Here is a 13,385-nt window from a genome sequence, read left to right as displayed (position 1 = left end):
ATAAAAGTGGCCTCATCGGAAAAAAGTATTTTGCACAAAAAGTCATTTTCCACAACACCCTGCAGCCACTCACTAAATCTTACGCGGTGATCGTAATCTGCTATCGAAAGCTCTTGTGATAAAACCATGTGATATGGATGATACTTTTGCAGTTTCAAAATTCGTTGAATTGATGAACGACTAATATGTGATGTTTGTGCAAGTGTACGTTGACTAATATGAGGATTTAATGTAATTGCAGCAAGAATACTGGCACTATTATTTTCATTAGTGACAGCTTTAGGTTTATTGCGAGTTTTTTTACACAATTCACCGTGCTCGCGAAGCCGCTTTTCTAAATTATGAAATGTTGCATGACATTTTTTGATCCCATAACGTTAAAAAAACATCACTGCCGCACGCCGATAATTTTTTTGGCATTCACCTAACGTTAATAACATATTCACTTCTGTGTCAAAAGTAGCCATAATCACAATGTTACTGCTTGAATAACAGCTCTAAACTAAAAACGTTTTCATAGATAAGTGAGTCAAACTCAAGAATTGTAAATATTATTGTTTGTGTTTCTTCATGAATAAGCAAAGGACTCAAGCGCGTATAATTCCATAACGCTATTTCCGAGCGGTTCAAGTACCTACAACTCGAAACTTCAAAATGTTATATCTCATCATGGAAGTATCTGACAAAAAAATGTTTCAGACAAAATTGACTTGTTTTTTCCGGTAGAATCTAAATATGTAACATTTTATAGGGGGTTCCATTTAAAATTACAAAGGTACCTCCCCTCCCCCGTTAAAGGGGAAGGGAGGCCACTTCACGTTTATGTAGTCAGAAAGGCCCTTCAGTTCCATGCAATTTAAGGCTAAGAACTTTAAAATCGATGGCATAGTTTTCGAGATATTGAGCTGTTCAGAGTTATGTGGGCCACCCTGTATATTGTAGCGGCACACGGTTGGTGACCGTAATAACCATTAGGACGGTCCGCTTGCAGACGTCAAGGATTAGGCCATAAACCGTCCTTGGCATCTGCAAAGTCAAAAATGACTTTACTTCTTTATTGGTTTTACGTGCGCAACAAAAGAAGCATCGCCAGCCGTGCACCGCTACGGGACCGCCTGGCCACGCGGCCAGCGCGGTCAAGGAAAGTCCCAAAATGTTTATAGTCGCCTAACTGAGCGACAGGGATTTCCTTTCCCCCGCTGAACAGGCGGAAAGGATAAAAACAAAACTACCACTCCGACGGCCTAAAAAGAGTAGGATCCACCCATGTACCTTCGGAAAAGGTGACGCCTTTTCCGAAGAAAAATATAAATAGCGATCACCCGAGACAGTGGGTTAGATTTTGTACACTCGCCTTACCTACTCTGTCGACTTAATAAAATACTTCGTAAAAACCGAACACGCGTCATTTTACCTACAGTCGGAGTCGGTTACAATATAATATGATCAGCATAGATTTTAAAAGTATAATTTTCAACGTAAGCAGTGAATACAATCAAAGGTAGTCCATCTTATCTATTCGACCGAAAGAAATCTTTATAAATTGTGACGTCTTACTTGCATAACTGAAATCTGGTCTCATTGCCTTGACACGACACAGAATTTGCAGCAACCCACGTTGGAATACCGTTGCGATTGTCCCTTCCTTTCCAAGCCATCTCTGCACCTCTGTAAAAAAAACTTACTTTTTCCACCATTGTTTGCATAAGTATTGTATATAATATATATTGTTTTATTGAGTATTATAGCAAAGAATTGGATTTTGGTTTACAATATCCTATATTTACAAAACAATCTTATCCATACATTCCGTTAATTCATTCCTTTTCTTCCTCTCCCTATCTCCCTCTTTCATTCATTTCTACTCTACCCTACTCTAGTATCACCCTACTTATTGCAACCTTTCCTGTTCTCTTACATATTCTGTTTAAGTTTGATTAGATTTCCTTTGGTGTCCTGAATTATGCTCTATTTTTTCTTCTTCTTCTCAACTTCTCAAGCTACACGTCGATAGTTCTACCTTGCCTCCCACTCACTATATACTCCATCCTGATTCTTTCTTCCAATTCCCTGTAGTCTCTTGTTAAGTGTTCCAGACTTCCAAACCTGTCCCTGCAAAAGTCGCATCCTTTCACTTCATCTTCCAACCACTACTTGATGCAATTTTCTGTATCTTCCTTGGGTTAAGAGCTTTCCACTGACCCCTTTCCCTTCCTTACTTGAATATTTCGATAATTCTGCTACTCTCATACACTTATACTCTCGGTTAAACTTAGACTGATCTATTCTTGTATGCTGCTCTTGATTAAAAATTCCTCCCTTCCTTTTCTGCTTTCACCTTGCAATTCCCTGATTCCTTTTCCTTGAAACATTCCTTGTCTATCTTCCTCCCTTCGTTACTTCTTACTCCTTTACGTTACTTTAAAATTTGTACTTATTGTTTCTTCCAGTACCAGATATCTTGGAGTACATAAGCCCAAACCAAGAGTGCACTTTGTAAACATTAGTTGAATCCTTTCTACTTTCGTTCTCTCCTTCAAGCTTCATAATTCTACCCCGTATAACAATCGTACTAATACTAACATATCGAAGAAAAACACTCTCAATCTAAAATCACATCAAAATTTTCTTTCACCAGTTCCCCATATCTGGTCTAGAACTACGTCTTTACGTTTAATAACAATTCCGTTTTCTCCAAATATTATTCCAGCCTCTTTATATTTTGCTTTATTTCTTTTTCCAACCCCTCTCACTTTGTATTATTTCATTCTTTAGGCTCGTCATTTTCGTCACGGCTTAACTTCACCTCGGCCACCCAAAAGTTTTAAACTTTTTTCTATACAGGGTGTTTGACTACAGGTGGGAAAAAATTTAAGGGATGGTTCTTCATGACAATATAAGACGAAAATAAAGAATAAAAATTGCGATTTCGGCATCATTTTTTAGATATTAATAATTAAAAATCAGACAAAATGCGGCAACCCGACCAACGCAGGTGTACGTTGCGTAGGTCAAGAGGCGCGCGACAAGCGCGTATCAAGTGTCAGATACATCTTTACCTTGGGTCTCATTTGGGGTCCCAGCGAGGTGAAAATGCTTTAAGGTTTCACAAATTAACCGTCGGAAGACATTGAACCTGCCTACTCGTTAAAATTCAATAGGGCATTTCTATTATCCGACCTATGAAATTATCGAGTAGAAGGGGTGAATGTTCTTTCACTCTAAAATCAGGCTCACAGAAGTAATTTATTCGTGATCACTATAAAATTGTATCCATATATCCATTAGGTTCATAAATGTTGAATAGAATCCTCACAAGTGCAAGTATTCACAAAAATCAATACATGCAATATGCGTACAGGGATCGCGCAACACTAATTCGCGTTTGATGCACGTAAGGCAGAGTTGGGCAAAAATTTATTTTAAAATTTCGAATACAAATAAATGAAATCTATCTTTTATTCGAACTCGTTTCTCTCGGATACACATTCACCACAGTTTATCCGTCGGATACTTTTCACGATTTTCATTTGTCGTCCGTGGGTCATCCGAATCGCGAAGCAACGGCTATGCGTATTCGAAGCCTCTAGCGGCGAGATTTTTTATTTGAGAGAATTTATTCGAAGATACAGCTGATGAGTTGCAAAGTATCTTTGATTTTTATTCGATAGTTTTTAGCAGCGCCCCCATGTATTCGACGGTCAATTTCGGCAGATACTCGCAACTCAGAATGTATCTTTGATTTTCGACGTACGATTTTTGCGTGGCCTTGAGATTTATTCGGATGGTCGATGTAGGGAAGATGATTTATTCGATTTTTTATTCGAGACGAGCATGAGGAATAAATGAAAATCAAATGTATCTTTTATTCGAAATTGTATTCGAAGTTCGGATAAAAGACCGAGCGACGTTGCCAAGTCATAATACTTACGTTGTAATATTCAAGTGCGTACTATGGTATAGTGACTCCCATTAATATTCAAACACTATTTATTAATTAAACGATTGTTTAAACCAATGAATTTGTATTATTTAAACGAATGTTTAAACACATACATGTTCATTATTTAAACGATTGTTTAAGCAAATAGATTTGTATTATTTAAACAGATGTTTACATAGGTAAATGTTTATTATTTAAATGACTGTTTAATAAATGAATTTTTATTATTTAATCAGATCTTTCAACCGATACATTTTTATTACTTAAACAATTGTTTAAACAAATAAATTTTTATTATTGAAACAAATGTTTAAACCAATACATTTTTATTATTTATACAATTGTTTAAACAAATACATTTTTATTATTTAAACAATTGTTTAAACAAATACATTTTTATTATTTAAACAATTGTTTAAACAAATACATTTTTATTACTTAAACGGTTGTTTAAACAAATACATTTTTATTATTTAAACAATTGTTTAAACAAATAAATATTTATTATTGAAACAAATGTTTAAACCTGTGGGTGTCGGGTGTAATGACGGAGACTGGTGTTACGTTGGCGTACTTCTTTATTCGTCGGTGGACCGTCGACCGTCCTGTACCGACGTTCGCGAGCGAGTGTCGATCGCATGCCTTCGACCGACCAATTCTCCCTCGCGTCAGTCGATTGTTTAACAGATGGCGACCGTCCCCGGAGCCGATCTTCACGTGTTTCTCTGCGGCTTTCCGAGGACGGTCGCCGCCGCGTATACAATGTATGTTTGTCGGTGGTCGGCGTGCTCTTTGCGCGGGCCGCCACAAAACCAATACATTTTTATTACTTACAAGGTTGTTTAAACAAATAAATTTTTATTATTTAAGCAATTGTTTAAACAAATAAATTTTTATTATTGAAACAAATGTTTGCACCAGTAAATTTTTACTAGTTAAACGCTAGTTTACACAAATAAATTTTTATTATTAAAACAAATGTATGAACCAGTACATTTCTATTATTGAAACAAATGTTTAAACCAGTACATTTTTATTACTTAAAATATTGTTTAAACAAACACATTTTTATTACTTAAACAATTTACGTCACCTTTTGCAATGAGTAAAAGTCTTTATAATAAAAGGAAATGTCATTGGGTTTCACCATCGGTACTCTGCTGGATATTAAGGTATTAAGACAATTTTATAAAGAACTCTTTACATTATGATAGATACATGTACATAGGCATTGCATGTAATGAATGCATTTTTCTGCCTACGGTTCTGAATTACCGACTCTGTAAAAAATGCAGAAATTTAGAATCAAAGACATCGATGATTTAAATTATCTGGAACAGTACTAAATAAATAACAAGTTAACCATTGAAGCAATGAATTAAAAAATTATTACTGAAAATATATATTTATGACGACAATTATCAGTGGATAGGCATAATTTTTTAATGAAGTTTACTGCAAATTTCATCCTGATATCTCTTACGGTTCAACATTTATTGTAAAATGTCACGAAATTTCTCGACCCAGCACAGTGTGTCCGGCCGTCCAAGGCTGTGTATCGCGATGCAGCATTCGCTTCAGATAATTTTAATTTCGTTAATTTTAAAATATTCATCTTTTTAAAAAACAGGTCTGTAAAGAGGACACTTGGGGCTATATCCTCATTTTTTGCAAATTTTTAAAAAGTTCCCTTCTATGAAAAGATTGCATTTGTTGAAAACAACGCACACCTTCAGCCAAATAGAAAGTAACACATGTTTCGTTCTTCTACTCTCGGAATCATTCGGCAGGGATCGACGTCTGTCGTTGCACCACATATACATATGTATATCGTCGTCTGTGATTGCAAATATATATGCATATATTTGTAGCCGCTTCGACTGCGGCGAACGTAGATAGAAAAGGACAGCATGCAAACACGGCCGCGTGGCCGAAGGCGCAAGAAAAAGGCAGCACAACCCGATGATATTATTATTCGATTTGTACCGTGTTTGGGCTTATTTTTTCAGGAAAACATTTTCAATCGGTAGGTAATGATATCATTATGGTAACGTTAATAAGAAATAATATTAGATTTAGTTGGTAAACGCCAATACGCTACTGGTTACAATGTTGCCTCTGATACTGAATCACGACCATATGGAGCGTCGCGTCATGTGCCGCCTGGAGACAACAATGTAAGCGTTTCACCATCACTTATTAATAACAATAAAATGTTTGTTACAATTCATAATTCTGCCATGGGAACATTATTAATCGATTGCAAATAGTTTGCTGATGAAAACAAGTCTAAACACGTCACAAATCCGATAAGTTAGACGGTGCCAGTATTGAAACGTTTCCTTCGAAGTTCATCAACGAATTTTATTTCACTAGCTGACCGTTCCATTTCGATAGAGTCCGCTGCCGTACCAGAGCATGTTCTACAGAGTCGGTAATTCAGAACCGTAGACAGAAAAATGCCATTGCATGCAATGCCTATGTACGTGTACCTGTACATAATACATAATCTAAAGAGTTCTTTATAAAATTGTCTTAATAACTTAACATCCAGCAGAGTACCAATGGTGAAACCCAATGACATTTCCTTTTCTTATGAAGAGTTTTACTCACTGCAAAACGTGACGTAAATTGTTTAAGTAATAAAAATGTGTTTGTTTAAACAATATTTTAAGTAATAAAAATGTACTGGTTTAAACATTTGTTTCAATAATACAAATGTACTGGTTCATACATTTGTTTTAATAATAAAAATTTATTTGTGTAAACTAGCGTTTAACTAGTAAAAATGTACTGGTGCAAACATTTGTTTCAATAAAAATTTATTTGTTTAAACAATTGTTTAAATAATAAAAATTTATTTGTGTAAACTAGCGTTTAACTAGTAAAAATGTACTGGTGTAAACGTTTGTTTCAATAATAAAAATTTATTTGTTTAAACAATTGTTTAAATAATAAAAACTTATTTGTGTAAGCTAGCGTTTAACTAGTAAAAATGTACTGGTGTAAACATTTGTTTCAATAACAAAAATTTATTTGTTTAAACAATTGTTTAAATAATAAAAATTTATTTATGTAAACAAGCGTTTAAAGTTCAAACGATAAAAAGTGTTCGATTATTAATGGTAGTCACTGTACCGTGGTACGTATTTACGTATTATGGCTTGGCAACGTCGGATAAAAAAGTCGGCCATCCGAACTTCGAAGACAATTTCGAATAAAAGATACATTTCATTTTCATCTCTGCCAAATACTCGTCCCGAATAAATTCTCAAATAAATCGTCTGGCCAAATCGAGCTTCGGATATCGAATAAAAGTTACGAATAAATTTCGCCGCGACATCTGCCTTCGAATACATTCTGAAATTAATTTTTATTCGACGCCTAAAATCGTTCGGATGGTCGGCGACGCCGAGTATCTACAAATAAATCCGTCGAATAAATGGGGGCGTTGTATCCGACCATCCGAATAAATCCTGAAGATAGCCAGAAAATCATCCGGAGGCACGTCGAATACAAATCTCGAAACCAGACGCTCGACGAATAAAGATACAAGTAACTTCTCCCGATTCATCCGACTTCGAATAGAAACAAAAGAACAGAGAATTTGTATCCGAAAGCCGTTCAAATAAATTTTTCATCGGATACTGCCCAACTCTGACGTAAGGTAAGGATGTATCTGCCACTTGATACGTGACTGTCGAGCACCTCTATGATGTACGCAACGTATTCCTCTGTTGGCCGGGTGGCCGCATTTTAGGCTGATTTTGAATGCTTATTAACTAAAAAATAAAGCCGAAATTGCAATTTTTTATTCTTTATTTTCGTCTTATATTGTCATAGAGAGCCACCCCTTAAATTTTCTCGCTCTTATAGACGAGCTCCCTGCATAATCCTGTAGATCATAACGACAAAATGCTAGAAATCGAAGTTTTAATGCAGGGAATTCTCTGGTTCAAAAGTTATGCGTGTTTAAAGTTGAATGATTTTAAGCGTTTTTGATAGGTAAGGGCGCCACCATGTTGGCATGCGGTACCCGTCGCGCGCCGACCGTAGAGCGTAGCCATTAGATGGCAGCACAAAAATGCTGTGTGTAGCGTTGATCGAGATATAACACCCGCGGCGAATATCTGAAGCCTCGGGAGGGATAGCGAGGCACGTAGCCTACTCTACGTTATGGTTATAGGTTAAGGAACCACGTGGTTGGATTACGAAAGATAAACACTTGGTTTCGGTTCTACGAGAACCCGTGAACACGGTTTATTGCCAATCCGAGAAGGACCCGAATTATAAAAGAGCACGACGGTATTTACTGAGCTAACGCGTCCGATCACTTCGAGAGATAAGTGGAAAGAGAGCGAGTTTTGTCTCGCACGCGCGTTGTTCGCATGGCCGACGCGAGAGTGGAAACTCGCATGATCGGAGTATATGTATAGTATATGTATAGTGACTATTCGATTTCGAAGTATTAAGGGTACCCATAAGTAATCAATTATTTGCAAAGAATTTGTTTTGCCTTTAATTATGTACCGATCGTTGAAGAGGAAACACGTATTCTTTTACAGTTTTCGGTAAAGCAGCCTGTGTTTAAAATATTCTAAAAAGTATAATTTTTTTTACAACCCTGTAATAAAATGGCGGCGTCCGTACCTTTCGAGGATCATATTCGTCATTGCATACTTTTTCATTTTCATTTTTGTTGGTTCAGAAGGTTTGCTGCTGGTGATTATGATCTCTCTGACAGGCCACGAACTGGACGACTAGTTAAATCTGATAATGACACTCTAAAATCTCTAGTGGAAGCTGATCCAAAATCAAGTATACAAGAATTATCGAGAAGCCTTGAGTCCAAATGGTCAACTATACAAAGGCACCTACATCAATTATCTGAGACTAACAAGAATATTCATTGATCAATTTGCACTTCATTGCTATCCAGGTTTCGTAGAGATCCATTTCTTAGCTGAATCGTTACCGGAATTGAAAAATTGATTCTTTATGATAACATAAAGCGTTCCAAGCAATGTCTTTCTGCAAATCAAACTGCAACATCAACCCCTAAGCCTAGCGTATCACTTAGAAAGGTGTTACTGTGCATGTTCCGTCGTAAAAACCCTCTGCAAAGGGACGTCGGTACAACCGTGAAGGTCAGTTAGATTAACCACCCGCGGCATAATGACCATGACCGCCATAAAAAACCTACCGTAATTTGGCGTAGTCAAAAATCCGAACAACCTCAGCTGACGATCACATGTTGACCTGCGAACCGTTAGCGTACCGAAATTTATAGTTTTATAGCCGTAGCCGCCTGTAACCAAATGTATGTTCCACTCCCACTCTTCCTAATTTTCCACCACTTCCAACACCTTCCAAACACATCCTTCAACCAATCATAGACAACTTCCTAAGACCACACCCACATCCGAGCCTACCTTATTCCAAAATATTGTAACAACAACAGAACTGTCTGATACACCAAACTGTCTAGTACACCGAGCTGTCTAGAACTAGCGACAACCGAATTCCTTCAAACACCGAGCTGTTTAGAAGTTACCGAAGGCAAGCCGAGTCTTGCATTTAGAAATAAAGACTAGTTCTCCGGAGTTTGAAATTACACTCATTCGCCGTTAACCCTTACCCTGTCGCGAGCCGATTCTCCCCAATTCTGGGATCGACGCGACACCACAGTGCATTTGGTGGGACTGTCGTGGTATAATTCACTTTGAATTGTTGAAACCTGGAGATACAGTTACTGCTGTGTTGTATTGTCAGCAATTACACCGGCTGTAATCAGAACTATTGAAAAAGGGGGCATCTTTAGTCCACAGAGAAGGTGTAATACTGCAAATTGACAATGCCCGGCCCCATACAGCGAAACTCACTCAGGAAAGAATCAAAGAATTGCAGTGGGAAGTTTTATCGCACCCCCCGTATTCACCGGATATTGCTCCCTCTCACTATCATCTTTTCAGATCTCTGGAGCATTATTTAAGAAATAAAACATTCACTTCTGTAGAAGATGTAAGGAGGCACCTTGAGTCATGTTTTGCTTCACGAACCCTGGATTTCTATAAGAGGGGGATTGAAAATTTGCAGGAAAGAAGGTAAACTGTCCTTGATAATGATGGAGATTATATAATAAATTAAGAAATAAAACTTGAATTTACTACAAAGTTTGTTTTAGGTTTCAAAATAATCGATTACTTATGGGTCCCCCTAATATTTTCTAATTGCTATGAAAATGGCGAACGTAGTGTTTAACTTTTCGAGTTTACCGGCTTCTAACGAAGCTGCAGTTGTTTGGGGTCGCGAATGGGAGCTGTTGCGAGAATTTAAGAATTGTGGGGTACATTCAGTTTTTTTTGTGTTTTAAACTCTCTCCCTTGATTGTGCTTCTTCTCTCTTCCGCTAATGTTGTTTCGGGTCCTAACCTCTATCCTAACGCCGACTTTTTATCGGTCAGTTTTGATTTTTCAGACTATTTTCTCTCAAACCTTGCCGTTCAAGAGAGAATTGTACGCCGAATAAAAAAGGTAGAGATACGTGAGGTAAAAAACTACGTTATTGAAATACTCTTGTTTCGACGGCAACACCGAAGGCAGAACAGGAAAATGGTACATGCTGATCGGCTGCGAACGGACCGTGTGTATTACTTTAGAACCACCGCACTCCGACAATTTCGACACCGACAGATGGACAGCACATGCGACAGGCGTTAAAAGTCCTTCGGTTAAAGTCCTTCCGATGCATCCACATCCAATTACAAACGCTATATGTCGACGACTAAAATCGCGAATCGTTGTAACATTGTATTGTATAATAGAGTGTACATAGTCAACCGACACGCATGTATTACCAACCCAAGGTGCTCAGTATCCTTTGGTACATACTGAGAAGAAGGCATCAACAACAATCAATTGCTGCCTTCGTATACAACTCTCTAAATGATTTTTAATGCAAATAATGCTTAAAATGATACAATGTGTACTGGGATGGACCTTACTTCTTAACCAAAAAATTTTTTAAGTCTCACCACCCAGAATTGTGACACATGTTGACAAAATGATCTGGAAAAAATTTGGGGTCGATTGGATCATGGGAACCCGAAGCGCATCAAGTTTGAAAATTGTGAATTTTTTAAATCGACATAAATGTCTTTTTTTCTCTTTAGGGATACATACATAGCATAAACAGTTGCTAATAGTGTTACGTATGGAGAAGTTTTTCTCCGCGTTTATTTCGATTAGAATTTTTCTTATCCCCCTTCCTGAGAACGAGAAACGTCTAAACCGACCCCTTGTTTATAGAAGGGATGATTATGCTCCGGCTGGACGCAACTGACACAAATACGAGTATAAACAGTTAGTTTAAAACAGACACCCCCTCTCATTTTTAGGGTATATAAACCCGTTCATTTTCATCCTCTTTGGTCAGCAACTGTGCAGTGACGTGCAGAGTCACGTCGCGTCGAGTCGCGTTCGTAAGAGTCAGTTCTAGTGAGATCGGTTTAAAGTCCCCTTCGAATTAAGGTAACTGTTAGGCTTCTTTTATTCACTTTTATTACTTTTTTACACGCGGTTTGCAACCGTCTCACACGCTGGTTCGTTTGCTTCTGGTGAAAACCACACGCACGCGTCTCTACGTTCTATCTTTTCTTTCGCTCCTTCACACGTACCCACTCATTCCCTCTCTCTCTTCCTTCGCGCTCATTTGTTCATACTCGCTCTCTTTCTTCACGCTCATTTGTTCATCCTCGCTCTCTTTCTTCATGCTCACTTCACGCGTACTGACACATTCTTTCTCTTTCTCTCTTCACGCTCACTTCACGCCGCTACATAACCTTATAAATTCCGTTATTTCAGTAATACTTCTATTTGGCATTCAACAATTGCTCTTAGGTAACAATACATTTATTATATACTTATATTCAATCCAATCGCGACACCAACACTTGTAACACACAATCAAATCAGAATATATTCGTGTTGTTTGGTAAATCGTACAATCTATGAACCCTTAATTATTATCCAATATCCTAATCTAATGATTGAATGTTCCCACACGATACAATCTTACCGCTAGGATTGTATCAATTAAATTATACAAGTTACGAGGCCTACTAACTATCCTAGCGGCTCCCTGATTTCGCATCAGGGTTTTCCGCGACATACCATAGTCGAAACAGAGATTTTTCCAGCCTAGTGGCTCCCCAATGTCGCATTGAGTTCATCCACGAAAACTATACCATCTTAGCGACTCCCTGATTTCGCACCGAGTTCGTCTGCGTTTGACTCCATTCCTAGAGACTCCCCTGACTTTGCGTCAGGTTCGTCCTCCACGTCTATAATCCTAGTAGCTCCCTGATTTCGCATGAGGTTCATCCGCGTACCTAACGAACAAATTGAAATCATACTCCTGGGGTAATAACCCTTTGCCGGGCTGTCGCTCTACTCGCAAGCTCTGGCTCATTACAGATATATCATAACGTACATTTATGTCAAGATTTAAAAAATTCAAAATTTTCAAACTTGATTTGCTTTGGGTTCCCACGATCCAACCGTCCCCAATTTTTTCCAGATCATTTTATCAACGAGTGTCACAATTCTGGCAGGGGAAGGTGAGACTAATGAAGGGAGGCGTTAATAAGCTGGGGGCCCGTAGTTCGTTGTTTGGAACGCCAGGTCGGATTGTTGATAGTTTTTCGGGTAGAGAGGGAAACAACGGACCCGGCGAGGGATTAAGACGAGGACCTGGAACGAGACGGGCAGTCAGTCGTCATTGGGTCGTGCTCTGACGGCTATGCCGAGTGGTTGAAATTCTTGTGTGCTCCTACGAGCGAGTTATTGATCATTCTACAGTTAAAAACAAAGTTCTCTTTGTTCTTCTTACTACACTAGAAAAGTCTTATAAAATAATTTTCGTCAAGAATAGCTGAGGTCCACCCTAATGTACACAATCCGGCAAAATTAATGTCATCGTTCATTGCGTGGGTTTTACGTTCAGGAAAGTTTCGTGATCTCCGTTGAAGAATATCTCAATAACCATTAGCTTTTAACCCCATATGCCGCTTGATTATTTTCTTTGGGGACATCTTGAAAACGAAAATAATCAAATGGTACTTCAACGTGTATCACATGTACTTATCGATCGGTTACGCAAGTGTATTAATTATAACCCAGAACATTTTGAACATTACTTGCATTAACCCTCCGGTGGGAATACGGTTTCTTCTCCAATGCGGTCGGCGTTACGAGTCTCTTATTTCCGGGCCTAAATGTTTATTATTCTAGATTGTATAATGATCTGAAAAAATTCTGAGATACTTATTGAAGTCACTAATTTAATGTAGAAGTATTAGTGAAACAAAATGTTTAATCAATTTTATGATAAAACTAAAATTTCGAACGAAGAAATTGAACCCAGAAATTTTCCCCTGGCTCTA

At 37.8% G+C, this 13,385-nt stretch overlaps 1 protein-coding gene across 5 annotated transcripts in view; it reads right to left on the bottom strand.

Annotated features, from left to right (window-relative positions):
- LOC143363221 (uncharacterized) overlaps positions 1–13,385 on the bottom strand; it is a 327,991-nt gene that overhangs the window by 175,475 nt on the left and 139,131 nt on the right. For all 5 annotated transcript variants that reach the window (XM_076803819.1, XM_076803820.1, XM_076803822.1 and 2 more), the window contains one exon: positions 1,558–1,668. In XM_076803819.1, the coding sequence (XP_076659934.1) occupies positions 1,558–1,668 (111 nt within the window). The remainder of the gene's footprint in view (positions 1–1,557; positions 1,669–13,385) is intronic.

Source organism: Halictus rubicundus, unplaced genomic scaffold, assembly GCF_050948215.1.
Source record: "Halictus rubicundus isolate RS-2024b unplaced genomic scaffold, iyHalRubi1_principal scaffold0028, whole genome shotgun sequence".
Lineage (NCBI taxonomy): Eukaryota > Metazoa > Arthropoda > Insecta > Hymenoptera > Halictidae > Halictus > Halictus rubicundus.
Note: the sequence above shows the minus strand (reverse complement) of the source record. Positions and strands in the feature narration are given on the sequence as shown.